This window comes from Eurytemora carolleeae, unplaced genomic scaffold, assembly GCF_000591075.1.
Source record: "Eurytemora carolleeae unplaced genomic scaffold, Eaff_2.0 scaffold992, whole genome shotgun sequence".
Taxonomy (NCBI): Eukaryota; Metazoa; Arthropoda; class Copepoda; order Calanoida; family Temoridae; genus Eurytemora; species Eurytemora carolleeae.
The window spans coordinates 164,257-191,762 of NW_019396881.1; the positions used below are offsets into that span (position 1 = coordinate 164,257).

The following is a 27,506-nucleotide window of genomic DNA, read 5'->3' on the forward strand; positions in this document are numbered from 1 at the left end:
TTAATATTAGAAACATTAAGCTCAAATCCTCTTTAATATTAGAAACATTAAGCTCAAATCCTTTTTAATATTGAAAACATTAAGCTCAAATCCTCTTTAATATTAGAAACATTAATCTCAAATCCTTTTTAATATTAGAAACATTAAGCTCAAATCCTTTTTAATATTACGAACCATTAAGCTCAAATCCTTTTCAAAATTAGAAACCTAAAGCTCAAATCCTCTTTAATATTAGAAACCTAAAGCTCAAATCCTTTTTAATATTAGAAACATTAAGCTCAAATCCTTTTTAATATTAGAAACATAAAGCTCAAATCCTTTTTAATATTAGAAACATTAAGCTCAAATCCTCTTTAATATTAGAAACATAAAGCTCAAATCCTCTTCATAATTGGCTCAATTTTCTTTTTACATTCTGATATAGTTTGAATTCAATTTAATCTACATTTTATTTCCAGGATCTTATAACGGGGGTGGAGGGGGATCCACATCCCTGGATGAGATAAAACTGAATTTCCAGGGGGTATCCTCACCATACGTAAAGTTTGACATATATCAGCCCTTCTATACAAATTCTGGTATACTGTGTCTCTAGAACAAATAGTTTGGATGTCTGAGTGTATTATTAATGCAGGTTTATATACCCAAAAGAATTACACATCAAATAAAATTGCAATTTATAAATATGTAAATATAATTGACTAATGTACAACAGTTAGAACAATTAACTATTTTTTAAACTAGACTAGCACTTGCTTGCATATAAGTAAAACTAACACATTGAGTTATCTAATTTTTACTCTGAAGGTTTAGATTAAACTCTAAGATTCAGATTTGATTTGAAGGTTTAGATTAAAATCTGCTCTAAAGTTTAAATTAAACTCTGATATTTAGATTAAACTCTGAAGTTTAAATTAAACTCTGAGATTTAGATTAAACTCTGGGGGTTGGATAAAACTTTGAGGTTTAGGTAAAACTCTGAGGTTTAAATAAAACTCTCGAGGTTGATTTTGGATTAAACTCTAAGATGTAGATGTAACTGTGAAAATTAATTTTAACACTTAGGTTTAGATTAAACTCCGATGTTCAGATTAAACACAAGGGGTTGGATTAAACTAAACTCTAAGATTCCGATTAAACTCTGAGATTTAGATTAAACTCTGTGTTCATCTTGTCTACGATCATCTGTGCAATTGCAAGAGAACTTGTTGCAGCAGGAGAAGGTGCATTTCGACAATGCAGAACTCTGAAACCAAAAATAACAATTATATGATGCATTTGCTTTAAATTTTTGAAAAATATAATATTAAATTTGAACAAATTTTTAAAAACTAAGATTGGGAGCAATCAATTATTTAGAATCAAAACTTGAGTTAAACAGCAGGGGCGTACTCATGAATAATGAGAGTAATAATAAAAAATATATTTTCTGGTGTTCCTGGCTCCGATGGTTCCCTCCCCCCTAGAGAAGATAAAGTCGCCGACGAGGTTCCCAGAGGAGTTCATGGCCTGAGCTCTAACCCCAGCAGGACCTCGGGATATATCTTCGACCTCAACCTCAGAAATAAATTAATGAATATCAAGAAGTAGTTAAACTGAAGGTACAGCTAGTAAAACAACTTCCCTAATATCGACTAGAGTGCACTTAAGAAGTAATCGTTCAGAATCCATACCTATCCCAACAACTACTTTTCGTTATATATTAAATCTGACCTCAATACAAATATAACAGACAAATTTCATCAGTGATATTGACACTACAAAAGCATAAAAGGTTTATGGAGAACAATAAAGAACGAATACTATTGAAATACAACAATATTAATAAGGTTAAATTCAATCTCCTACTTTAAGCTCGTGAAGTCGTGAACTCGTGCATAAAGTGAACCATGAATTTCTGAGCTAGGAATAAATAAATTGCATCTCCGAATAATCCAAAAACATTCTTTATGGAAAACCCTTCTAAAATTTTAAATCTGAAAAGCATCCATCCTTTCTTTCATAAATGCTGCGATGGGTTCAAATCTTGTAACCTACCTGTGGAACATATTTCTGCAACTCCTTCACTGCTCTCCTAATAAAGATGGAACCGAGCATCTGGTCCAAACCATATCCAAGATATTTCTGAGCCAACCTGATTAAAACAGGAATTTAAACTTTTCACGGAGGTTTAGTCGAGTCCTACTCTATTATTTTCAGGTTATGCTGTTTATTTAGTTAATTCGTTTTTCTTTCTTTTAGAGTTAAATTTTGGCATAGTGTTAGAAGAGAAAATATTTTCTAAATTGTTTATTCTAGGCATTTGTTATTTTACATTATGTTAAATTTGGACCCTGACAAAAGATATATGTCAAAAAACGACTTAAAAACGAACCAAAAACGGTGCAAAAACTATCGTTTTGTAACGATCGTTTTTGGATTTTTTTTCTTTCATTTTTTGTAGGATAAAGATATTGCAAAGTTTAATAAAAGCAAATTTTAACATCTACAGTTTTGCTGAATTTAAAAAAAACGTTTAAAAACACTACTTGACAATTTAGCAATGATTTTTCACTAGATTTTATCCATTTTTTGTTTAACGGGACACACAAACATCTCACTCATCTGGTTGTTGGTTCTTAAGGTGTACCCTGTTCACTGTACCTGTAAAAACCAGGATATACAAGAACCTCAGCAAGGTCACGTGGGTTGACCTGCCCCCAACTATATCCCTCACGTGACATTGCTAAAATATTGATTTAATAATTTAACCTAAAAATTAAAAAATTTTAATTTATCTAGTTTCAACTAAACATTAAATCCATTTTTATCCAGTTAAAGGTGCTGTAAATTTACCTAAAACTGCATTAGGCCCCAACCAAACTTCTCCGTTCATTCTACGGAAAAAATTATTTGATGGTAAAACTTGTTTTTATTTTTGATGAGGTTTAAGTCGGGCTGAGATTCAGGAATTTGGTATAGATTCTGGTTTTGTTTTGTTCCGGGTTTTATTTTTGGTTAAGGTTGATCTTTTTGTCAAGATTTTAGGTTTCAGGTTTGGGCCTTAGTCCAGGTTTTAAGTTTTAGTTTCAGGTTTAGTATTAGTCCAGAATCAGTTTCAGATCCCGAGTTTTTTTTTGTATTATCTTAAAGTAATCAAATAAAAAAACCTGTAGGAGTAACAAACCTGGGAGTGAAATGTACTCCAAGAAATGGAAACCTCGGATCTGGAACCGGGTAAATGTTTCCTCGGATTAATTTAGATTTCTCCGGGCTGAGTAGAAGGTATTCTCCTCTGCATCCAAACACACTCATGTCAGTAAAAGGTACAGATCTAATTGGACTTTAACAATGTTTTGCAATTTCAAACAAGCAAAACTGTTTGTAAACTTTTCTGTGAAAAAAGCTTCAAATTCACTTTGCAAAAGGTGTAAAATATTTTTTTTCAAACCCCATTTCAGGGGCTTTCTAAAAGCTGGTAGGGGTTTAAATATAGAAATTTAGTTTGGCACAGAGAAAAAAGTAGTTTAGGCACTTGGGCAGAGTGCCTGAAGGTTCAGGCATTTGGTTAAGAACTACAGCAAAAAGTATAAGCACAAAGAAAATCAGAAAATTTGAACTACAGCCTCAGATCAATAATGCTTTACTCAAAAAGCCACAGAAAAATGGTTCAGTTTCTCTTGGTAATTAAAATAAAAAATATTGAGAGAATGATTGAATTCCTAAATGGAACAATTTTAGGTTCAGGATTGCAGCCGGTCAACTCAGCTACACGGTCAGCATAAAGACCTGGAAGATATGAAAATAAAAAATGTCAGCTCCCATTCCACATTATTAAAACTAATTATACCCTCTCTCCCTTGTTAATATGCCTTGTGTCTACTGTTTCGATAGTGAAGCTCCATAATGTTTTCAATCATGCAGGGTTCAATGTTTACATTCATTTTACGCAAAATGTTATTGAACACCAAACGCATATTTTCAGCAATAGCATAGATCAAACAAAAATGTTAACAATTTAAAGCTGAATATCGACAGTACAGTACCTGTACATGCCAGTACATACTGACAGCTTACTTCCTTTCCTTCTGTACTCCGTATTCTATATTTATTATTTGTTCAGTTGAACTTAAATATTATAAATATATTGAAAAAGTTACTAATTATAAAAAAGAAAAAATGTTAACAAATCAAATTTCCTAACTCCAGTATCACCAATGGCTGAAAACTCAGAAGCCTAAATAAACAAAAGAGCATCTGGAATTATTTGATGATAAAATAAAAAATTAAGATTACAATTAGATCTACCTGAAACCCTGTATAGATTTTACCACCTCGACTTTTAAAAACAGTTCCATAATGCCGAGCAACTCTTTTAACAAGAAATTGAAATAAAAACAAACATCTTAAGAATTTATTTTTCCACTTCAAGTTAATTGCTAAGTTCCTTGCTTACTTCGGAAAGATAGTTTTTTTTTTAAATTATTTACAATCATTGTTTCTGTCTCAAACTTTAAAGGGACTGTAGACCTAATTTTAAGTGACCTCACATTTGAAGAGTGTCATGTCCGAATCACGTTTGAATTTTTTTTATCTCGAAAAGTGATAAATTCTACAAATTTTCTTGTTCGCCCAAATCCGCAAGTTACTTAGAAAGTGAAACCCCAAATGAGAAATGAAAGAATACATGTTTAGCTAAAATGTAGATATCTCATTCATCACTCATCCTACAAATGTTTAAAGGGTCCTTTTGAGAATTGAACATGCATTAATTAAAATGTTTAATTTCTTCTCCATGCCTTGCCCAGTCCACAATACCAGTATGAGGAGACCAGATTGCTTTTGTACCTCTACATGCGGGCTCCCGTTCCTGTATACCCCTTTATATATACACAATCAATCAATAAATCAAACCAAAGGCCGAATTTAAAGTATTTCAGCCACGTCGCTGAACCGCCAAAAACCGGTTCCATTTGAGCGCAGGCTCAAATCTTTAAACACTGAATATAAACCATGTTTGAGCCGCGTCTCAAATTCTTTAAATTCGGTCTCTGATTTCTTTTCTACCGTTACAGGCGGGTTCCCTCCGTTCATTTATAATTTATACCTCTTTATATTAAATCAATTATTTAATTAAAAAATCCATCAAACAATCAATTAAACAAGACCAGATTGCTTTAGCACCTTTACAGGCGGGCTTCATTTCTTTATAGTTATAGTTATAGTATTTATTTTCAAACACAAAATACAAAATAATAATGTATGATGGTTCAGCTTAAAATAAAACACAACAGAAAATTTATTATGAGCCAATTGAAAATATAATGTTTGATAATTTTGTTTGATCGTTTTTTTTTTGAAACAAAGTATACATATTGAAATCTCAACTAAATATACATTCATTGTGCATTTACAAGTAGATAATTAGTCAGCACTTAAATAATCAAAACATTTTTGGGAATGCATTCATTGAACTTATAAATACATATTGATTCAGCAAAAGTAGAAATATATTCTCGTTGACTGTAGTAGACTTGACATCTACCATTAGCAAAGGGTGTGAAGTTGTGAACCCATACTCGTTGACTGTAGTAGACTTTGACATCAACCATTAGCAAAGGGTGTGAACCCATTCTTGTTGACTGTGCAGACTTTGACATCTACCATTACCCTTAATAAATACATATACATTCAAACTCTTTATACAAACATCATCAAAAGCATCCTTATGTAGAATTTAGTTTACTGACTTAGAATCTACTAGCTCTATCCCTGGAACCTGGTTTAGGTTTGCTCTCTCCCATAAATCCATTAATCTCTTCTCTTCAAGTTCATTTGTCGCTACAACCAGCTTACCAACCTGACCGATTAATAAATCTCCATTAGACAAAAAAATCATTTTTGGGTGTTCATATGTTTTAAAGTAAAACTAGAGAAAACACTGAGGCATGGGTCCATATAATTCCATTTCTGATCCCAAACGGGATTGGGGTTGAAAGTACATTTAGGGGCATGAAAGTAGTACACTTTATTTTGACAAGTTTTTGTGTACGTGTACTACACTTCAGAAATGTGTACTGCATTTGGGGTGTTAGATAGATAAATTATGATATACAGAAAAATAAACACTCCCTTGCAGTAAACATTCTGTAGTATGGAATTTTTTTTTGACATTATACTTCCAATTATTTACAATAACAACATGGTCTATTTCTTCCCCTAATATCAATCAATCAACATTTGGGATTGATCAGATGGAATTATATGGACCCCTGAAGTGGCATTCACAACAAATATATAAAATATTTATCTTAAAGGGACCGTTCATTTATTTGGGTAATTACAGGGTAAACAAAACAGCCTATTCGCTCTTGATTGGTAATAGTCTTACTTTTCAAAGACAACTGTGGCCGGAGAAAAAGCCGATTTTTAGTTCAGAATTCGAGCGCAAAGGGACGGTCCCCTCTCTATAGACACTATTTGATGTTTTTTTCAGTAACAGCAGCCCAATAACATTTAAATTTATCATATTTTAATGTCATTATGTGTTCGTTATTATGTACTAAAATATGAAAACTTTTGATATTTGAGTTAGCGAGAAATTTACGTTTTTCGTAATAAAACATGTAAAATGTGTATACAAAGACGACGTCTCTACGACAATCAATTAATCAATACTCGTATTTTGGTTCGTAGATTTTGTAGATTTTGTTCCCGTATGTGCACAAATTTCCATTTGTCATGCCGCGTTCAATTCAGCTTTTACACAGGCAATACACAATTTTGAATGCAATAAAATAGTGTTATTTTAGAAATAGAAAGTTAAAAAACAAAAAAAATTTAAAAATAATGACATTTACAATTAACGATTTGATACTACATTTTAATTTTATATTTGAAATTTATTTTGATTCACAACATACTGAAAAATATCAATTAGTGTCTATAGAGAGGGACCGTCCCTTTGCGCTCGAATTCTGAACGAAAAGTCGGGTTTTTCTTCGGCCACAGTTGTCTTTGAAAAGTAAGACTATTACTAATCAACAGCGTATAGGCTGTTTAGTTTACCCTGAAATTACCCAATTAAGTGAACGGTCCCTTTAAGCTTGCCTTTTTGTATGGAATATTATGATTATCACAGTATTGATAAGTCGCCTTCATTCCTTCAACACATAGTTTAGCCATTACACTTCCTATATTAAAAAAACCCCTTTACTAAAACTTCAAATATATTGTAACTTTAAAATGTAAAAATAGGGAAAATCGTTAAATAAGTGATTTCTAACCACCACTTTCCATAGCTACCCAATCCATGTGTACCAGAATTAAAATATGTTCCACTGATTTTGTTAAAGGCATTTTTTTAATTCAGACTATCCATAAACCTTCCCAGGGGTCATGTGAGGTCCTACACAAAATTTGGGCCCGGTCGGTTAAGCTTTTTAGACGTTAATTGGATACACACATACAGACAGACAGACAAGAATAGTATCTATATAGTTAACCTTATATCCCTGTATACCTGGAGTATAGTAGATGCCAGCATGAATGACTCCAGAGTTATGACCAGTTTGATGAGTGGCAAGTTCATGCTCCTTCTCTAGCACACAAACCTTAGAAGATTAAAACTTCTACCATTTAATCAAAATACAGGTTTAACCACAAAGTGTAAAACGACTATATGAATTGCATTGCATTCATTGTTACCTGTACATGTAAAATTGTTAATTTCTTTACCATATTATCTAGCCTTCCTTGAAATAACTTCATTTAAGATAGAAGACTAGAATTAACCTTAAGAACATTGGGTCATCATTATTTCATCTGTTGTTGGTAAACCTTTGCAAATAGATTGTTTTATCAATAAAAAGCGGACTGTAGGCGTAATTTTATAGAGTGGCATGTCCGATTCAAAACGATGTCCTTCAAAGCTTTCTATGATAAAAATGCACAAGATATCAATTATTTTCTCTTTGGAAATTAACTATTATGTATTAATCAATTATTAATTATAGGAAAAAGGAAGACACCTTCCACAATCCACTTGTTCAAATAAAGCTTTAATCGGTGTGAATCGGGCGTGCAATTTTTTTTTTTAAATAGAAGGTTACTTTAAATTTCAACAACAGTCCCATTAACGGGAGTTAGGACCTATTCTACCTTGAGTCTATCGGTTCGGTTTGTAATCTCTTGAGCAACTGCTAATCCAACAATACCTCCTCCAACGACCACGACATCATACTCAGGGGTAGTCGTGGATATGCTTCTATCCTCAGGTAATCAAGCTTAAAGAATTTACAGACAAATTTCATCATTTGTAAACATAGATATAAAAAGCATTGAAATTGAGATGTAATCAAAGATTCATATAGAAAATAAAACATAAAAAATACACAATATTGAATATAAAAAGAAGAAGATTGATTACAAGGGTACCCTGCCTTGAAAGTATGCTAGGGACGGAGCAACATTTTTTCAACATTTTAAACAATACATTGGTAAATGGTCTTCTGAAAACATAATATTTACAAGAGTGAGAAATTGAGACAGGTAATATATTTAGAGATATTTATTCACATTTAGATTCCACGTCTGACAGCTCTGGGTAGAACACTAACTTTAACAGGTTTACAGAGTGGGACGAGGTTCTCCTGGTCTTTACTCCGTCCTGCCGGGCACAAGTCTAACACAAGGGAGATCTCAATATCCAGAGCTTCAGACCAAACCTAGATATTAAACATTGCTAAAAATACTACTTAAAATCCTTTCGGTCATTTAAGAATGACAATAACAAATCGCGCTGATTTTTTTAATTACCGGATTTTCCAAATTAAAGAAAATAAAATAAAAGTTCTGATTCTTCTACTCAACCTTACTTTGGAGAAACGTGAGTTACCACATAAAAGGAATTGAGTCTTTGCCACAACCTCTAAAATTCTAACCCCTATATCTTTGTAACCTGATAGTGTAAACCTTTGATGTTTCAAACTTAAATTATTTGATTTAACAAAATGCATAGTTTGAAATATTACGACATTGGGTTGTAAAGATATAGGGATTTGAAAATCAGAGTTTGTGGCAAAGACTCAATTCCTTTGGACCAAATTGGTTCAGCCGTTTATTGGATAAAACAAACTAGCAAAATATATGAATATAGAATGCTTAAAATATCTACCTGATGGCTGACCAGGGCAGATGTAAGAAGTCTAAATCCGTCCTTAGACGGAATTAAATCTCCCCTCTTAGGAACGGAGAGATGTGTTACTTGATCCGCTGTAAGAATGCAGATACGTAGAGCGGAGATATCAGGGACGTGTGTGATCTCACAATCCATAGGTATCCCTAGAACCAGTCCTGCCAAGCATTTGAGAGAGGTTTCCGACCCTCCGGTAGGTTCAAATATCACAGCTTTAGCCTGCTTAGTGTCCAGAGATACTGAGGATAGACAAGATGGAGGATGTTTTAGGAGGAGAGGTTTCATTTTACTCACAATAAGTCCAGGTTTGGATTCACTCAGGTTCAACTTGTCGAAATCTCCGATAAAACCATGGGTTGCCAGCTCTGAAGTTGAGAGTTCGGCGAGGACAGAGTCAAACTCTCGGAGGTATTCGTCCGTCTCTCCCAGCGCACTCTTGTTGGAGTTGGTGACCACAGAAACGAGGTTTACTCCAAGTATTTTAAGTTTGAGAATACGGATTAATAGTTGGTTTTCTCGGTTTAGGTTGGAGAACATGGAATTAAGTTTCTGCGAGATGACTTTCAACTTTTGAATATTGTCCCTGAAAAATTTTTTAATTGAACACATTTGACTTGAATTTGCAAGCATATTGGGTAAGTGTCCGTTTACCGTCTAAAAAGTACTTATTTATCAGACAAAATCATTACATTTTCAGACAAGGAAATAAACTACCAATAACATTTTTTCAGGGCTAAATTCTGTCTTATAGAGTTAATTTTAAAAGCCCTAATTTAAAGACCTAGATTACAAGAATCCAAACCTTAATCCAGGTCCAGGTTGGGAGTTGTGATGAGACCAAGCATGCCCCCGAACTACTTTCTCATATAGGATCTGGGCCTCGATATACAAACTAGAAATAACATATAATATATAAAATATAAATTCATAGAATACGTTTCATTTTTATCTGGATCCTGGTAAGGTCATGTTATTTCTTCACTGTTTTTGAGCAAGTTAAAAATTTCTAAATTTTTTTCTTCTTTTATTCGCTTATTTTTATGCTTAAAAGTAATGAGGATGAACAATTTAGAGATTATTAAGTTAATTATTAATCTTTGATCAGTTAACAATTGAGATTTGTGTTTTTTAGAGTAGAAGTTTTTTGGTCAATATTTTTTCCCTTGGATCCGGATCCTAAGCACAGCAACAAAGTAAGTAAAACTAAATTTTTATATTGTGCAAAATTAATTAGAACTGTAGAGTGATTGTTGTTTTTGTTCTTTCATTTAAGTCAGAAATGTGCTAAGATTTATGAATTTCTTATTATTAAAACTAAAGAAAAAACTATTTATTGTTTTCTGATCACGATGTAAATAAATGTGTTAATGTGTAGATGACAAAGGTCAAAGAGCAAGAAGTCAAAGAAATAAATACTCGCCTAGAACTAATCCGTATATTCCATGCAATGTGACTTAAACTATTTAATTTTGCAGAATTATTGGGTTGAAATATCAAAGATTTCAAACATCAGGCAGCAAAGATATAAAAACTGTTAAGTTAGATTATGGAAGGAGTGATCAGTTCCTTTATTTATCATAAGATACAAACCTAGCAAATGAAGCAGGATCACTAATCGAAGCTTGGATACTTGCAATTCGTTCCAGCTCTCTAAAATTTAAAAACCTGGTCATTAAAATGAAAATTGCAAAATAGTGCTGTGTACTACCCTAAAACATGAAGAAATGCTCAAAAAATGCCTCAAATATTTTTTCAGCAACTTTTAGACATCTCAAGGTCACCATATATTTTTATCTCTCAATTATCTTATTAACAGAACTCAATATGTGTGTAAAAATGGAGTTTTGCCAACAGAAAAAATTGTAACATGTGGTGTTCCTAAAGGGAGTGTTCTAGGGCCCCTGCTGTTTCTTCTTAATATAAACGATTTGCCCCTAGAAACATCTTTTTTTACCAGTCTCCTAGTGTCAGCCAGACACTAAATGTCTTCAAAACAAAGTATGTAGTATTTAGCAAGAATGTAATGCAAGGAACGTTATTTACAGTTGCGTATACTCTGCGTACATATTGAAACCAGTTCTCTCTGGGCGGAATTTGTAAACAAGAATAGATGCATCAGTGTTCGTTTAGTATCCGAGGAGGTTAAAAGCATTAAATTTTGATAATTTTGATAATTCACATAATAGTTTCCTATGACCAGAATATTTTATTAATTATTTATATGAAAGATGGATCCCATGTCAGGCTTCGACATCCGTCTTGTGCTTACATTACCGCCCAGTGACAGTACACTGCAGTACAAAAGATGCGTACACCTCTGAAATTACTTTCCTTGCATTAAATCCTTGGTATTTAGAAATTAAAATATGCACTTTGACCCCATTAGTTGTAATAAATCAATAGGAAATGAGATACTTGAAAGGATTAGTAATGACTGTTTGAACAAATATTTCAAATTTGTTGGACTTAAACTTAACAAATTTTTAAACTGGGATTTTCAAATTGAACATATTTCGAATAAAATTGCTAGCTAAATCTTTGCTTTGTCTCAAATTAAGAATATCTTACCATTAAACTACTTGTATTTAACTCTCTTGTAAGGCCTCATATTGAATATTTACTTGGGGTGGAATTAAAAACTCTAAACTGCAAAAAATCAGATCTTTGCAAAACAAGGCAATCAGAGCGGTTAATAATAGTACTTTCAAGGCAGATTCAAATCCATCATTTTCAAAACTGAAAGTTTTTAATCTTGATGATACATACAAACTTAGTGTTCTGACATTTATGCATGGATACTTTCATGATAACCTAGCTTAACCAAAAAGAACAAACTCGTATAAATTAGAACGGGTTTTAAACAAAAATCTAGAAAGATTTCCGTCCGCAATGTTTCCTAAGTTGTGGAATGCAATTGAAATTGACCTTAAAGAAACTAAATCTGCAAAAATATTTGAACAAAGAGTAATCAATATTTATCTTGAGAATTATGAGAGGTTTAAATGCGAAAAACCTAGTTGTATAATGTATATCATATGAGTAGATTTTATAAAAAAAAAACTAAAAAAAACTGAACTTTATTAGCTTATTTGTGTTTGTGTATCCAACATCCATTACACCAAATATTTTAATTTATCTCTACATTGATGCCTCTGATCTAACTCTTGCCACAGATCACTAGCTGACAATCTTCTACCTTCCAATCAACTCCTTACTTATCCATAATTTGATGTGTGTAACCAATTATATTCATTATTATTAACTAACTTAGGGCCAACCACTCAAAACAACCTACCCTGGATAAGCAGGTCCAAACTGCACAGTAAATTGTTATTGCTTATTTGTAATTTCTCATGCTTTGTAGTTGAATAAAAATATGAAATGAAATATGAAATTAAGTAATGTCAAATTTTGATAACCTTCAAAGCTCGAGGCTGATATTATATTACCTGCAGGAGGCCGTTAGGACGGAGATCTGACTCCCCGAGGACATTTTACTAAGTGAGAAATAGGTTCGCTCTCGATGAAAAAGATGGACAAAAGACATGGAAATCAAAGAAACTGATTACTCCCATCAAACTACAATTTCATAATATCTGTATCTTTTAGACCTTACGGTGTAAACCCTTTGATCCTTCAAACTTTAGAATATTAGATCTAGCAGATTTCATATTTTGAAATATCTAAAATGCACATCAGGCTACAAATATATAAGGTAAGAGTTTAAGGCGAATAATCAGTTTTCCAAAACCTTAACAATTGTGAACAACGTAGAAATTCTAGTAAAGTTTCCGAAAAATCCATCTCGTCTCATTCTGTCCCGTCCTGTCTCATCCCGTCCCATCCTAACCCCTCCCATCCCATCCCATCCCATCCCATCCCATCCCATCCCATCCCATCCCATCCCATCCCATCCCATCCCATCCCATCCCATCCCATCCCATCCCATCCCATCCCATCCCATCCCATCCAGAATTATGGGTCGGATAGATCTAAAACGAAGATATTTCTCTGCCTTGACATCTGAACCCTACGGAGGACGGAGTTCATAAACTCCGAGGTTGAAGAGGGTAAACCAGGAGAACTAGAATTACCATCCTTAGACGGAATCAGGTGGGGAAATGTGTCCTAAAAACAATTAAATCATGAAATCAAAATAGAATTAAATCTTTAAACCATTTATAAAAATATAGATAAGGTTAATTTTGGAATTGGTTGTTAAGACTATCATTTAATCATGAGGTCATTTAAAGCAACAATTATTGTATCGGTTTATCCTAAAATGAAAAATATGAAAATTATTCAATTTTAAAAAAAACTTTGTCTACAATTTTCTCCGCCTAAGCCGGGAACGAAAAGGTAAATACACTAGAACCTACCCTAAGATAAGCATGATGACGTTTAGTATGATCATCTAGAAGTGGGGGCAGGGTTGGACAATGTTGAGCAGCATTAAGAACAAGAACCAGGGTACACAGGTATCCTAATTATTATTGGATTATCATTATTAAAAAACACGTACAGAGGGCCATACAATTCTTACAATTATCTAATAGAAGAATTTAAGAAAATAATGTAAAAATTGACATCAACTCACAAATTTCCCCCCTACTTTTGATACTCTTTGCACAAAAATAAGTTATTCCCAATGAACATCGATTATTTTTTCCTAAACCAGAGATAAAAAGCACTTGAGGAATTATTTCCAAAGGTTTAGTCATCTTATTATCAATGTTGATGGCGTTGACAACTGTAAAGAAGGCTGGTATATCTAAGAACTGATCTGGATCCTCTATATAAGGTTCAGGTGTACCAAAGAACTGATCTGGATCCTCTATATAAGGTTCAGGTGTATCAAAGAACTGACCTGGATCCTCTACATCAGGTTCATGTGTACCAAAGAACCGACCTGGATCCTCTATATCAGGTTCAGGTGTATCAAAGAACTGACTTGGATCCTCTAATCAGGTTCAGGTGTATCAAAGAACTGACCTGGATCCTCTACATCAGGTTCAGGTGTATCAAAGAACTGACCTGGATCCTCTATATCAGGTTCAGGTGTATCAAAGAACTGACCTGGATACTCTTTATCAGGTTCTGGAGTATCAAAGAACGGACCTGGATAATCTTTATCAGGTTCTGGAGTATCAAAGAACTGACCTGGATACTCTATATCAGGTTCTGTAGTATCAAAGAACTTACCTGGATCCTCTATATCAGGTTCTGGAGTATCAAAGAAAGGATGAATATCAAGGAGAGAAACTACTAGTGGCAGGGTCAGGTCTGGATGGTTTCCTCCCAGATGTTTAAATGTTATCAGGATAGATCTACGATCCTAAATCAATCAATCAATCACACCACTATTCAATCAATCAATCAATCAAGCAACTGTTCAAACAACTATTTAATCAATCAATAAATAAAACAATTACTAACCAAACAATAAATAGAATCATTCTTCAATTAATCAATCGTGCGACTATTCTATCAAATAATCAAACTACTTCTAGTCCAAACAATCACGAACCAATTCAATAATTCAATAAACAAATTATGTTTTAAAGGTTTCCTAACCTGTGGATATTTCTTGAGATTAAGCATAAGTTTATTTATCACACTCTTCAATCCGTCCTAAACAAAGCACTTCATTTTAACTTCATTTTGCTCTAATAAGTAGGCCTTAAATATAAAAAGCGGCTAAATTGTTTAATTTTCATAATTTCAGCTTTAGAAAAAGTAAATGAATGTTCAAATAAAAACGTTCTTATTTTTATGTAGTTTTGCTAATTTGTACCTTAGTAGCTAGAGTACAAGCCTGAAGCATTCCATGAAGCTTCTCCCGGAGTAAAGTTGAATAATCATCCAGGGCTCCCAGGATAATATCCAGCTGATGAACCTTTAAAATATATAGGTCGGAACTTTAATATTGTTAATCCCTATAAGTGAACTAGTACAGTACAGTACAGTACAGTACAGTACAGTACAGTATAGTACAGTAAAGTACAGTTCGACCGATGAGAAGCTATAAAAAATCTGTTTGTCAGCCAATGATAGATCAAAAACCTCCTTTGAATACCTGGAGCTTTATGTGTTTGGAAATTGCAGTCAAGCTTTCAATTGCCTTCAAGCGAACCTAAATAAATGTTTTATTGATATCATATGGTCTTTAATTAATTTTAAAATATGAAAATAATCTAATTTCTAGTTCCTAACCTGTTCTATTTCGTCGTTGAACATATCGACTAGAAAATCCAGCGCGAGGACGGCAAGATTATGATTCTCCATAGAGAGCTTGGTAAGGGAGTCAACAGCAGCTACTCGGACGGAGAAGCATTCGTCCTCTAAACCATGGACAAACGCTCCACAACTCCCTAGGCTTACAAGGTTCACAGAGTCGGAGCAAACCTCCTCCTTGGGAGCATCATCAGCCCACTTCTTCCCAGAACTCCATTCTCCGGAGGAGACTAAACCCGCCTGCTGCTCATGAGAGGTCGTTTTCACCTTCATATTGGACATCAACTTCTTATCCAAGGTTTGCTCCAGGAAGGTTTGGCTTACTCTGCTCATGGTTCCAATGATCTGTGCTGCGAGACAACGAACAGGTTCGCGGACATCGTTGATAGCCTGGCATATCCGGGAGAATACATCATCCACCAAACGGTTAAAACCGCTCTCCTCGTCAATCTTGATCTAAAACCCAAAGACCATCAAAAGTCAACAAAATCATCCTAATAATATCTCTATACGAGTTCCTGAGGATTAATCAACAATCAACAACAAACAATAAATAATAAAAGCGAGTTTCAACTAGTTCAGTACTAAAGCGTTAAAATCGTGCGCGAAAGTGGAGTTTGTTTATATTCATGCCAGAAACTGCAGTAGGTTTTTTTATAAACAAGACCAAGTTTTTACCCTTCCTTTTACCTGATGTTCTGGTTCTGTCTCTGCCAATATAGCAAGTATCCGGAGAACTTCACAACGAACTCCTTCATAATCATCTCGCAGTGCGGAGCAAAGTACAGGATACAAGGATACATTGAGTTTAACTCCCTGTCCGTGTATCGTGATCAAACTATGAAACGCTGCAGTTCGAACTCTGGCATCCTTTAATAAAATAACATTTTAGGTTCAAACAATTATTAAATATGTTATCGAAGAGACTGTATTCGGAATAGAAACGTAGCGCTTCAATCTACAAGTTACGTAAGCAGAGCTGAAAACTTTAGAATGAAATATCCAGATATCCGATCGGTTAACTTCTCTGGAGTTTAAATTCATGTGGAGAACAAGCAATATTTAAACTGGATATTAAGAAACTTAGTTTGAAAAGAGTGGTTTAAGCCTTAATCCTGATATCCACCATTCTAAAGTTTTCAGCTCTGTTCACAATGGTTAACTTTAAACTAATTAACATTTTAGGTTCAAACAATTATTAAATATGTTATCGAAGAGACTGTATTCGGAAAATAAACGTAGCACTTCAATCTACAAGTTACGTAAGCAGTTCACAATGGTTGACTTTTAACTAATTATTCCATCTAAAAAAATGTATAGCCCTGGTTCGCTTTCTTTCAAAGTTAATAGAAATTTGCGGCGTTTTAATTATTAAAGATACATTTGAAAATAATTTTCCGTACTTGATAACTTAAGGGTCACTTAATCTCGTTCTCTTGTACTTTAAATAATTATTTTACCTGTGACATAGAATAGTTTCCAACTAGGTTTGAAACCTCTGTATTGATCTCTTCAGCTTCAGGTTTAACTAGAGCTGAGAGCAGGTTTAAAGCGTTGATATGAACTACTGGATTAGCGGAGCTGAGTAAACTATCCCGTCCTGCCTTCAAAACCTTCTGCCTACATCCACCATCCAGGCTTACCTAGAACAGAATATAAATATTGACATAAAAATATAAAAAGAAGTTCTTATCGTAATTATCAGTGAAATCTGTTAGATCAAAGATTATCAATTGTACCATTAAAGGAAAGTAACTGTGATAATTATTCACGAAAACTTTTTTACTGCATATCCAATCAATTAAGTAGAAATCCGCGAGCATCTTATTTTTATCATCTAAGATTAAGATAAAAAATAAATGTGATTTTTTATTTTTTCAATATTTCAGAATTTACAAGGTTTCTGAAGAAGAGAGTATTTTGGCTCAATCCCGACACTTAAACAGATCTGGAACATGAGCATGGTTTAGAACATTCGTCCCCTAAATTAAAATAACATCTACCTTCTGTACAATACAGGTTGCAGCTTGAAGCCAGGCTGAGGTTATCTTGTTTGAACCCAGCTCTGAAATATAATCCACCATATCATCAATACGCTCAGATACATCATCAATCTTCCCTGCACCAACAAGTTTATTTTTTCTTAAATCGTGAGAATTATCTCTGGAACTAGAAGCTTTTTATGAATTCGAGAATCATTTACTTATTATATTTGGGACAAAATTAAACTAATGATGAAAAGAAGACAAGCTACGTTGAACCACTTCTTCTAAAACTGAACTGGTGCACAAAAGAAGTTCAACTTTTCTCGCTGTTTTGTAAATTTAATCCCTGTTAAGTTAATTAATCATTAAAACACTAAAATAAATGGATTAAAAATTACTAAATATATATAAGATTATTGGTTCCTGAAGCTAGAATGTTCCCGTAGAGAATAATTAGTTTGTACTTGATGCAATTCTCCTTCATGATCTTGAGAGACTCCTCCAGCCTCCGGAGCGAGGTCTGGAGGTTATCCGAGGAGGAGAGGTTTAATTCTGAACTATATTTCATTAGTTCTAGTATTATCTTCTTCTCAGGAGTATTCACGTCTAAATAAGAAAATTTAAGTTAATCTTTTTTAAAGAGATTGTCGACTAAATCAGAAAATTCAAGTTAATCTTTAAAGGATTGTCGACTAAATAAGAAAGTTTAAGTTAATCTTTAAAGGATTGTCGACTAAATAAGTAAGTTTAAGTTCATCTTTAAAGGGATTGTCGACTAAATCAGAAAATTTAAGTTAATCTTTAAAGGATTGTCGACTAAATAAGAAAGTTTAAGTTAATCTTTAAAGGATTGTCGACTAAATAAGAAAGTTTAAGTTAATCTTTAAAGGGATTGTCGACTAACTAAGTAAGTTTAAGTTAATGTGTAAAGAAATTGTCGACTAAAAAAGAAAGTTTAAGTTAATCTTTAAAGGGATTGTCGAACAAAATTTGATTGACCCTTCACTATACCCGATTCAAAACCGTATTACTAATGGAGAAATCGTTGTTTTCTTTATAAAAATTGGTAATCATGAATAAGTTTCTCTATATAAGTGACTTGCAGATTTATACATCAACTTTAAAATTGAGTTACAATTAAAGTTACATTGAAGTTACTTTATTTTTTTATAAGAGGATTCTTGTTTTATCCGAAAAGTAGCTGATTTACTGTTAACAATTCCAAAACAAATTTTGAACAATAATGTGACATGTCGTTCTAAAAAGATTACGATGGACTTAACTTGGCTTTCTAAACTTTTAAACGTTATTGTGATTGATGGTAAAGATGCTATTTTGCATGCAAGCCAATCACAGAGGTGTATTTTTGAAAATCATTCGACCCCCCCCCCCTCTTTAAAAATAATGATAAATGTTGTTAACCTATATTTAAAACTGGATCCACCTCAGGTTCAACTGACGTTGATTGTCTGATAAAACTCCTATATTTTAGATTAAGCAAAAAAAAGTAATATCATGTAAAAACTCACAATAAATAAAAATTACAAAAAAATCAAAGATTTAGGTTTCCTTAAGGAAAGTTTTAAACGCTTCACATTCTCCTGAGGTTCTTCTGTTAAAACCTAAATAAAAAAAATGATTAAAATAATTTAAACAATAAAGTAGTGTAGACGTAAGTTCAAGTGACTCTTCATTTATAAAGTGGTATGTCGAATTCACAATGGTAATCTTTAAACCTTTTTTATCTTGAAATGACAATTCCCTGCCTAAATCCACAAGGAAACCCACCGAGGAAAATAATCAATGCTTAGGTTGGGAAGCATGAATTTCTCATTCATTCTTGATCAGACAACGGGTTCAATCGTAACTTAGTATATCTGACTTCCCACGCTAAATATAAATGAAGGGTAATCTGAAATTACGTTACATTCGGGAAAATGAGGTATTTTTGAAGTAAAATTGATGGAAAAACGGGAAAAACTTTTCACCCCACACCCCCATCTTCGGAAAGCATTCTTGAAAATATATACCCATGAATGAAAGTTAATGACAACTTTTAATAACGGCCACCGACCTTACTCCCGTATTCGGCCATCGCTCTTTTCTTTAGTTTTGCGGCCATTTTCTTCTGAAATAAATTACAGCTTTAAAGCTGATAAAATATCTTGGTAAAGAGGTAGAAGTAAAAAATACTTTAAAAAAAGGGATACGATTAATCGTTTCTTCTTGAGCTGCATAGAACTAACAATAAAAATATTTCGTTTTCCCCATGGAAAACACTATCTTTAAATTGCTACTGAATAAATCAGGCATAAAAAATTAAGCAATTTGTCGAGAACAAGGAAGAAAAATCGCCTTTGGAGAGTTTCAAAGATTTTCCGTCATTTCCACCAGGTTCAACACTTCTCCACCCTAAACAATTAAACTGTGTCATTAGTCGTCATAAAAAGTGTGATTTTAGTTGTATAGAAGACATTTTTGTGCGATTGTTTTCTTTCTTGACTTTAGTTATACTATAGTTAAACATAGAACTGACCCCAGACCGAAATATATTTTCTAAAAAATGTGGAAATAACATCCGCAGTCAACTTGACGTACTATTTAAAATTCGGTGATGGTAATTGACCAAACCTCTGTAGTGTAAAAAAAGTAGTTGTTAGTTCCACGTATATTGAAAATATATTTCGGTCTATGTTCTATGATTTGGACTAACATCAACACCAAAATCTAAATTCAGTGTTTAAGGAAAAGGTCGAGCCAGGATTCAATTATTAATAAATTCGATGTTTCTACGAAGAGAAATTCATTTCACCGTCCTCCTCTCTGTGCTACCTAGACTGGCATTAAATTGCTGGCCCAAGCCCACAGAAAGAAACCAGTTTTTCTTCAAGGTTGAGAACCTTGTGGGGACAACTTACATTCTATTTTCAGAAAAATCTCATAGAAATAAACGTATTACAATTTAATTCCTGATAATGTGATCCTAAACCCCTCCCATTTGTTTCAACACTCTTGTACAATTGTACAATGTGTAATGTGTACGACTATCGTGTCACATTCTAAGGGCTCTGTTGAATAAAATTTCTCAGCTTCATTACAATCAAATACATTAAATACATTAAGGAATTGTGGTTCATCTGTTCCAGTTCATTGTCTGTCTGAGCAGCTTCCTCAATCTCAATATCTTGTTTTAGCTGCTCCAATTCCGTATCTATCTCGGCAGCTTCGCCAACTCGACATCTAGTTTAGCTGCTACAGTCTAGTGTCTCTTACACTGCAACCTTAGCTGCTACTCAAGCTGCATCCTTTATTACTGGAGCTCTTCCTAGAAGCTCTTCTATGCTAGAGTTTCGTTACTGGAGCTGCTCCTAGAGTCTGTTGGTTCACGATTATCTTGTTCCTTAGCTGCTTCTACAACAGGCCTGTGAAAAGCTGTCTGTAGAGAGCAGCATCTCCTGTATCAAGATCATCTTGTTCCTCTTTTGTGGATACGTGGAGAGCTGTCTGTAAAGATCAGCGTCTCTAGTATCAGGTTTAGCTTCTGCTCCTGCAGTCCTAAGTCTGACTAGAACTTCTAGCTGCAACTGGTATATGATGAGCTGTCTGTAAAGAGAAGCCTCTCCAGTTTCAGGTTTAGGCAACAACTAATATCTTGAATACCCTAGTTCTCTTTTGTATCCAGGATATTCCAGTAGGTAGTTCAGACGGGCTGGTTCAAGAGCAATTGGTCCAGTTCTAGAAGCTACAGGATATGAATCTCTTGATGAGATCTACAGACGAGTATGGTGAACCCGTGTGTTAGTCTCTCCTAAAACCAGTTAGAGAGTATAGAGCGTCCTCTGTTATCTTCAGTGAAGATGAAGACTCCGAGGATATATTTTCTTGTATAATGAGGGGGAAGGAGGTCAGTTTCCTCCTTAGTCCCCTCCAGCTTCCCTATACTACCCTGACCCAGAGAAAGGGGTGAAGAGTTCTTGTAGAGTAACCATGACTTTGAATATTACAATCTTTGCAACCATTGATATTTTAAACTAAGAATACTGTTAGAACTTATAGTTAACGTTTGAAACATCAAAGGTTTTGCCAGTAGGTTGCAAAGATAAAAAATGTAAAAGATTAGAGTTTGAAGCAAGTTTTCACTGTTCAGTTACGTTGTCATATTTTTGATGACTTACCTCTGTATCTATTTCTATAGGTAGAGATTGTATATTAACTTGTCCATCTAGATCCTGTTCAATCATTCCTCCTCCAACCAGGCCAAGATCAGAGGTTATATAAACAACAGTCTCCTCAGTATCCTTCAGCTCTTCAACTGTAAATTCCTAAAAAGGCTAAACGTTGAGAAAAATTCCTTAAAAATTAATCTTAAAACTTAAAAGGAGTGTATGTAAAATAAAAAAGAGGGTAACGAACAAATATTTGAGTATTTGAACGAAAAAAATTATTGCAACAAACCGTGAGCAACCCCTTTAGAATCTTCATAACGTATTAAAATAACAACTTCGTTAAGATTGTATTTCATTTAGTAGTTTTATTGTCAATTTCTTTTTTGATGAAAGGGAGCTCCCTGTTTAGAATTCGATTTGTACTTCAGAGCGTCGATCTCAACAGAAAAAAAACTGTCCTTTTTTTGTCCTGTCCTATCCTGTCTTATTATTATTATGTCCTGTCCTGTCCTGTCCTGTCCTGTCCTGTCCTGTCCTGTCCTGTCCTGTCCTGTCCTGTCCTGTCCTGTCCTGTCCTGTCCTGTCCTGTCCTGTCCTGTCCTGTCCTGTCCTGTCCTGTCCTGTCCTGTCCTGTCCTGTCACCTCTATATTATGAAGATCGGAGTTCTCCGACATGATAAACTCTGATATATGAATTCCGCCCAACCTCTGCCATTCAGTTCTCCTGAAACAAATGAGTTTCAAATCACAAAAAAAATATGAATTTATGAACTTTAAAGAAACAGAAAGAAGTGCCAGAAAAAGGTAGAAAGGAAGCAGTGGATGGTGCCAAATAAGAAATAAAGGTAAAATAGAAATGAATAATAACAGGCCAGAATTATATGTAGAAAAATCAGAATACATGATAGTTGAAATAACAATAAATAGTTTCATAATTACTTTTTCATAAATGAACGGTAGAGTTAGTATCTCATTGCAGAGATCTTTAACTATCTCTAAAAAGTTATAATTTAAGAATTGACAAGTAAACGACAATTTCAACTCTTTCCAACCATTGAAAAAGTTCTCCATTCTGACTTACTTTTGGGGGAACTTAGAGTAAGCTCCCTCTGTTGCTTGCAACCGACAGTTCGCGTAGGATTTGAAATGCTGCCTCAGTCCTAGAATAAAGTTAACATTAGAAAATTTTCCAAGAATAAAAAACAAGTATGTTTAGGATTCAAAACTTAGAACTCTAATAGTCCATTTAATTACCTGAAGTTGTCGCAAAGCAGCGTTTGCAATTCTCACACTGATAAGGTTTCTCTCCGGTATGGGTCCGCGAGTGCTCCATGAAGTGTCGCTCTCCGTGAAAACTCTTCTCGCATGTAAGGCATTTAAACGGTTTCTCATTTCGATGTCGTCGAATATGAACCCGAAGATCATACTCCTTGACGAATCCTTGACCGCACTCCTGGCATAAATGGGACTTGTTTAGTTTAATTCCAACATGACGGTTCAGCTTATGGGACTTTAAGTGAGCAGCGGTCTTGAATGATTTGACACAGAAGTTACATGTGAACGGCTTATCTCCAGTATGAACTCTAAAGTGTGCTTTTAGTTGACTACGTTTAACGAAGGATTTACTACACATGGTGCACGGGAATTTCCGTGTGTCCTGGTGGATTGCCATGTGTGTTTTCAGAGTTCCGTTATCTTTAAACTTTTTGCCACACAGCTCACAGTCGTGATTTCTTGAACTTTCGTCATCCATGTGAACATGTTTAATGTGTCTCTTTAAGTTACTCGGATGAGAAAATATCTTTTCACATATATTACATAAAAATCGGGGTGTATTTGTATCTTCATCATGAGACTTCATGTGATTCTTTAAAGTACTTTTGTTGACAAACCTTTTATTGCAAATCTCACACTCGACATTTAACTCCCCGTTATGCAGATCAAGATGGGTTTTTAATGAACTGCTGGAGGTCAACTTCTTGTTACAGATGTTACAGACAAAATCAGAACTTGTCACAATTTTGGGTTTCGGCTCCAGGTCCTTCTCCGGTAGAGGATTCTCTCCCTCTGATCCCTGATGAATAGCTATATGTTTCTCAAACGGAGCAAGGTTCACAAAACCTCGCCCACAGAAGGGACAAGAATACTTCCGTTTGGGTTTAGGACTCGGAGCAGGGTTTAGATCTTCAATATCAATCTCAGTTCTTATAAATTCTCGTCAAAATTAAGCCCGCCTATTATCTTAAACAGAAAAAAAATTATTCCTTTATTATTTGGACACATTAGGTTTAAAATTATCATCGATAAAAAATGTTGGGAGACAAATTCCTTTTTCATTTTTTTAATTAAATTTTTCAAATTTTGATGAGAATATTCCTATTGTAAAGATTTTCATCCACAGAAGTGAGCTTTAGTTCTTCTACCTCGTCCAGGATCTTATCTGTTCTCTAAATAAACAAAAATATATTTTTTAATATTTTAAGACCCTAGCTAACTAGCCTAGCCCCCACCCCCTTATGGAACAATTTGAAAAAAAAATGCTTTGCGTTTGATGAATTTAATACCTAAAACTTGAATAAGAATCTTGTCAAATTTATATCAATGAACTTGAGTACAAATAAAATTTTTAAGTTTCGTTTAAAAACTGAATAAAAAAAGTTCGGGTTTGTTGGATGAAATAAAAATGTTCGACTTTTGGATTTATTTAATCTTCCTCTCTCATTTTATTATCTAATTCTCCCATTCACATCTTACAGATCAATGTGTTGCAGACGGGTGGAAAACCAAAAATGAATATAAAATCCCTGGTGGGTTACCTTAGAAACTGGGAATACATCAAGTGAGCTCGGGATTATTAAAGTTATTCTCTCTTCCTTCTCCAGGTCCTAAATATAACAAGACATTACAACGTAATATTTCATTGACAATTCAAGATTATCTATTTGGGAAAATAATTATTTGTAAAAATGCTATTAAGAAAAAGTCATTTATCACTTGGGAAATATATAGAAATGCATCAGGGAAAGATTAAAATACCTTTGACTTCATTTTTTAATTAGGTTGCTAGTACCTGCTCAGTTTCAGACTTAGGATCTACCGAGAGCAGGCAGATACTGGAGAGATCAGATATATCAATATCCGTCCCACCTGAGCCAAGGTTTAGTTCTACTCCTGGTGGAGCCAGGTTCAGTTTTGCTCCAGGTCTACCTAGATTCAGGGCTGGCGCCAGGGTTAGTTCCGGGTCTTGAGTATGAAGATCAACATCAACATACGGTCCAACATTTCCTCCGATAGTGGCAAACACCTACAATAAATAGATGAACCAGTAAAAATAAGTAAAGTTAAAAATAAAATGTGCTTCCAGAAGTCAGCAAAAGAAAAAAACGTCTAAAAATCAGACTTGACGTGAAAAATGTAAAATTTACTCTTAAAACATATTAGACAAAGAGCAAAAAATGTGGAAACCCCTTAAAAATTGTAAAATATACTTTGACTAAGCAGTAAGCACAACAATGTGAAGTGAAAACATCAGGCTGAGCACAAAAATGTTAAATATACCTTGAGCACTGCATCCAATTCTTTATTAGTTGGGGATTCATTATGGCACAGTAAAGCAGACTGGAAAACCTAAAATATTTATGTTTTCACTATTATTAATTTAAATATTTATTAAACTATCAATCAATTAATTAATCAATTTGATATTTTTTTTGTTATAAATTTAACAAATTTCTAAAATATCAACACTAAACATTGATTCTTTAAAATATTAAAATCATCAAAACACATTTTTGGTTGAAAGTTTTACATGTTTTGTTTTTCTCCATTAAAATGCGATATTCAAAAACTTCCATGATAATATTTCCAGCATCGTGTAGTTATCTGAACCTGAAGGCGGTCTGGGGGGTTCTGTTTCAGTTTTTAAAGGGTCTGTAGACATAATTTCAAGTGACCCTCCATGCATAGATGGCAATACCGAATTTACATCAGTAACCTTGAAACCTTTCTCTGATCAATAATGTGGAAGATTTGTTAGTTTTAAAAATGTATAATTCTAATAATTCCGATATTTTACTGCAGTAGAAATGCGCAAGTCACTTTTGTAGAGAACTCACGTAAAAATATCCTAATTCATATATATTAATCAGGCAAAGCTTCAAGGGTACCGTTTTTAATCAGGCATTGTCATCTGTGGATGAAGGGTCAGGCTTACAGTCCCTTTAATTGATTGATTGATAATTAACCTTGATTTCCCATGTGTTCAGGGTTGGAAGGATAATACAAGCATCTTCTCCCTCGTATTCAACATCAAGACAATGTTTTAACATCTCACTACACGCTCCCAGTAACAACCTTTAATATTAAATATTAAAATAGTATTTGAAATATGTTTCCTTAGAGTTCTTGATAAAATTTTAAAGAAAATATATTCATGATGAATTAGATACAGTAAGGCATCAGGAAATCATAACATATAAATAGAAGATTCCGAAAATCGAATTAAACTATACCACCATTTTAAAATTAAATTCAAATTCAAATTGAATATAATAACAAGCAGATACAAGAACAAGGGTCCTCTACAAGGGTTTATAAAAAGTTTGGGTTTTAGCTTTAAAGTTGAGAAAATGATCTTATCTTGGAAAATCCATATATAAATTTAGCTTGTCTGTCTGTTTGTTTGTATCCAATAAACGTCAAAACGGATGAACCAATCGGCCCCAAATTTTGTGTAGGACATCACGTGACCCCCAGGAAAGGTTTATGAATGTTAAAAATTTTAAAAATTTGTTTTAAAAAGTTTTTATTTTTGTAAAATTTTGAAAATGCGCGAAAAAATATTTTGAAATCCGCAAACTATATTTGTTTTTGTTTTATACGTTGTACAAGAGAAGATGCTCACAAGCCAAAATTAAAAGTTGAAATAGAAAAGCCTAGTATTAATAAACACCTACTTGTATGAAAGAATAACTCCATCCATACAAACTATTCTTAGGTCTGTAAACCTAGAACTAGCGTCAAATTCTTCTAAGCTCTCTAAACACCAGGAGAATTTCTTAGATTTTGGAAATTTTCAGTGAATACCGATTTATTGAAAAATAATAAAGCTTTATAACTTTAATGATTTACTGATTTAAAAAAAAAAAATTTCGAATTTGTTTGTTCTCTTCAAGTTAAAACTTTATTGACAAATTAGGCATACTGGCATAGCGTTTCTGCTTGCCACTTTGATCCGGATCCAAAGAGCTTTTATGTTACAGATCCGGATCGAAGGAACAATTATGTTAAGAATCCGGATTCTAAACTCTGTAAACAAACTTTTTGAAGTGATTCCATTTGTATCCAAACTAGGGGGGTTTATCTTATTACGTTAATCTTTGCTTCGATAAAATATATTTTGAACTTAATTATCTCAAAAGTCAGGGTGTAGTTTAAAGCAACCCGTTCACAAAAGTGTTCCATGAACGAATCATCACAACAGTAACTTTAAATCCTTATGATAAATCTTTTATTCTTAGATTGATAAAAGCAGATATCTTCATCATCGGTACTTAGATAAAGAACAGAGTACAGTTGTGATTCTTAAATAAGCCTCATTAAGGGATTTTCTTGAAAAATCATAGAAAACAGGATTATTCTTTACAATAGCAGTAGATTGAAACCGTTTTAATAAAAAATTATATTAACCCGTTTCCTGGCAGATCAAAAAATCCAAAGTGTTCATTTTTCGCGAACTCTCCTTTAAAACAAGGTGAACATTAAACAGTGCACAACCCCTTTAAATCTGGTAAATCTTGTTTATATGAACTTATTTCTCCTGCCTAGAATATTGCTCATGTGATTCAACAATCTCGGCGGACCCATTTTATCTGAAATATTTACGAGCACATCATAACTTTATTATCATAAATATTTATAAAAATATATTAAAGACTATTTAATAAC

The 27,506-nt window shown here is 33.6% G+C and overlaps 3 protein-coding genes across 5 annotated transcripts; all 3 read right to left on the bottom strand.

Annotated features, from left to right (window-relative positions):
- Positions 1-604: 604 nt before the first annotated feature.
- On the bottom strand, positions 605-8,510 carry LOC111709696 (L-2-hydroxyglutarate dehydrogenase, mitochondrial). Of its 3 annotated transcripts, XM_023483563.1 has the most exons (16): positions 8,421-8,510; positions 8,140-8,245; positions 7,502-7,592; positions 7,090-7,172; positions 5,730-5,839; positions 4,779-4,859; positions 4,288-4,351; positions 4,179-4,216; positions 4,026-4,081; positions 3,702-3,768; positions 3,167-3,274; positions 2,836-2,876; positions 2,644-2,725; positions 2,038-2,134; positions 1,439-1,557; positions 605-1,246 (listed from the first exon to the last, which is right to left on the bottom strand). In XM_023483563.1, the coding sequence occupies exons 1-16, from the start codon at positions 8,459-8,461 to the stop codon at positions 1,135-1,137; spliced, it is 1,296 nt and encodes a 431-aa protein (XP_023339331.1). In that variant the 5' UTR covers positions 8,462-8,510; the 3' UTR covers positions 605-1,134. The 3 variants fall into 3 exon arrangements, with proteins under 3 accessions (XP_023339331.1, XP_023339332.1, XP_023339333.1); XM_023483564.1 differs by lacking the exon at positions 7,090-7,172 and having other exon boundaries at positions 8,416-8,491; XM_023483565.1 differs by lacking the exons at positions 7,090-7,172; positions 8,140-8,245; positions 8,421-8,510 and adding an exon at positions 7,774-8,117.
- On the bottom strand, positions 8,488-19,532 carry LOC111709694 (integrator complex subunit 4). Its single transcript, XM_023483560.1, has 19 exons — positions 19,469-19,532; positions 18,964-19,016; positions 18,817-18,863; positions 17,818-18,000; positions 17,413-17,528; positions 16,870-17,052; positions 16,100-16,279; positions 15,389-15,865; positions 15,252-15,308; positions 14,970-15,071; positions 14,750-14,806; positions 14,378-14,510; positions 13,555-13,658; positions 13,191-13,303; positions 12,625-12,672; positions 10,766-10,825; positions 9,978-10,067; positions 9,155-9,758; positions 8,488-8,705 (listed from the first exon to the last, which is right to left on the bottom strand). The coding sequence occupies exons 1-19, from the start codon at positions 19,514-19,516 to the stop codon at positions 8,559-8,561; spliced, it is 2,802 nt and encodes a 933-aa protein (XP_023339328.1). The 5' UTR covers positions 19,517-19,532; the 3' UTR covers positions 8,488-8,558.
- Positions 19,521-27,506, bottom strand: LOC111709695 (zinc finger protein 3 homolog). The gene is made up of 12 exons (XM_023483562.1): positions 27,383-27,506; positions 26,516-26,597; positions 25,805-25,913; positions 25,119-25,187; positions 24,631-24,864; positions 24,377-24,445; positions 23,937-24,007; positions 22,815-23,764; positions 22,642-22,720; positions 22,203-22,284; positions 21,570-21,716; positions 19,521-19,806 (listed from the first exon to the last, which is right to left on the bottom strand). The coding sequence occupies exons 1-12, from the start codon at positions 27,423-27,425 to the stop codon at positions 19,762-19,764; spliced, it is 1,980 nt and encodes a 659-aa protein (XP_023339330.1). The 5' UTR covers positions 27,426-27,506; the 3' UTR covers positions 19,521-19,761.

What these genes read in the sequence shown, in the direction of transcription:
- LOC111709696 (XM_023483563.1), bottom strand. Translation starts at nt 8,461, where the DNA reads ATGTTGAAAAAATGTTGCTCCGTCCCTAGCATACTTTCAAG. An exon ending in CCTAAAATTGTTCCATTTAG is followed by an intron (nt 3,275 to 3,701) that starts GAATTCAATCAT and finishes GTTTGGATGCAG; the next exon opens with AGGAGAATACCTTCTACTCA. An exon ending in GAGGGAACCATCGGAGCCAG is followed by an intron (nt 1,247 to 1,438) that starts GAACACCAGAAA and finishes TTTTGGTTTCAG; the next exon opens with AGTTCTGCATTGTCGAAATG.
- LOC111709694 (XM_023483560.1), bottom strand. Translation starts at nt 19,516, where the DNA reads ATGGCCGCAAAACTAAAGAAAAGAGCGATGGCCGAATACGGGAGTAAG. An exon ending in GAAACTATTCTATGTCACAG is followed by an intron (nt 16,280 to 16,869) that starts GTAAAATAATTA and finishes ATTTTATTAAAG; the next exon opens with GATGCCAGAGTTCGAACTGC. An exon ending in ACCTGATATAGAGGATCCAG is followed by an intron (nt 13,659 to 14,377) that starts GTAAGTTCTTTG and finishes AATAATAATTAG; the next exon opens with GATACCTGTGTACCCTGGTT.
- LOC111709695 (XM_023483562.1), bottom strand. Translation starts at nt 27,425, where the DNA reads ATGGGTCCGCCGAGATTGTTGAATCACATGAGCAATATTCTAG. An exon ending in CTGCTTTGCGACAACTTCAG is followed by an intron (nt 22,721 to 22,814) that starts GTAATTAAATGG and finishes ACTTTATTCTAG; the next exon opens with GACTGAGGCAGCATTTCAAA. An exon ending in CTATAGAAATAGATACAGAG is followed by an intron (nt 19,807 to 21,569) that starts GTAAGTCATCAA and finishes TTAATTGTTTAG; the next exon opens with GGTGGAGAAGTGTTGAACCT.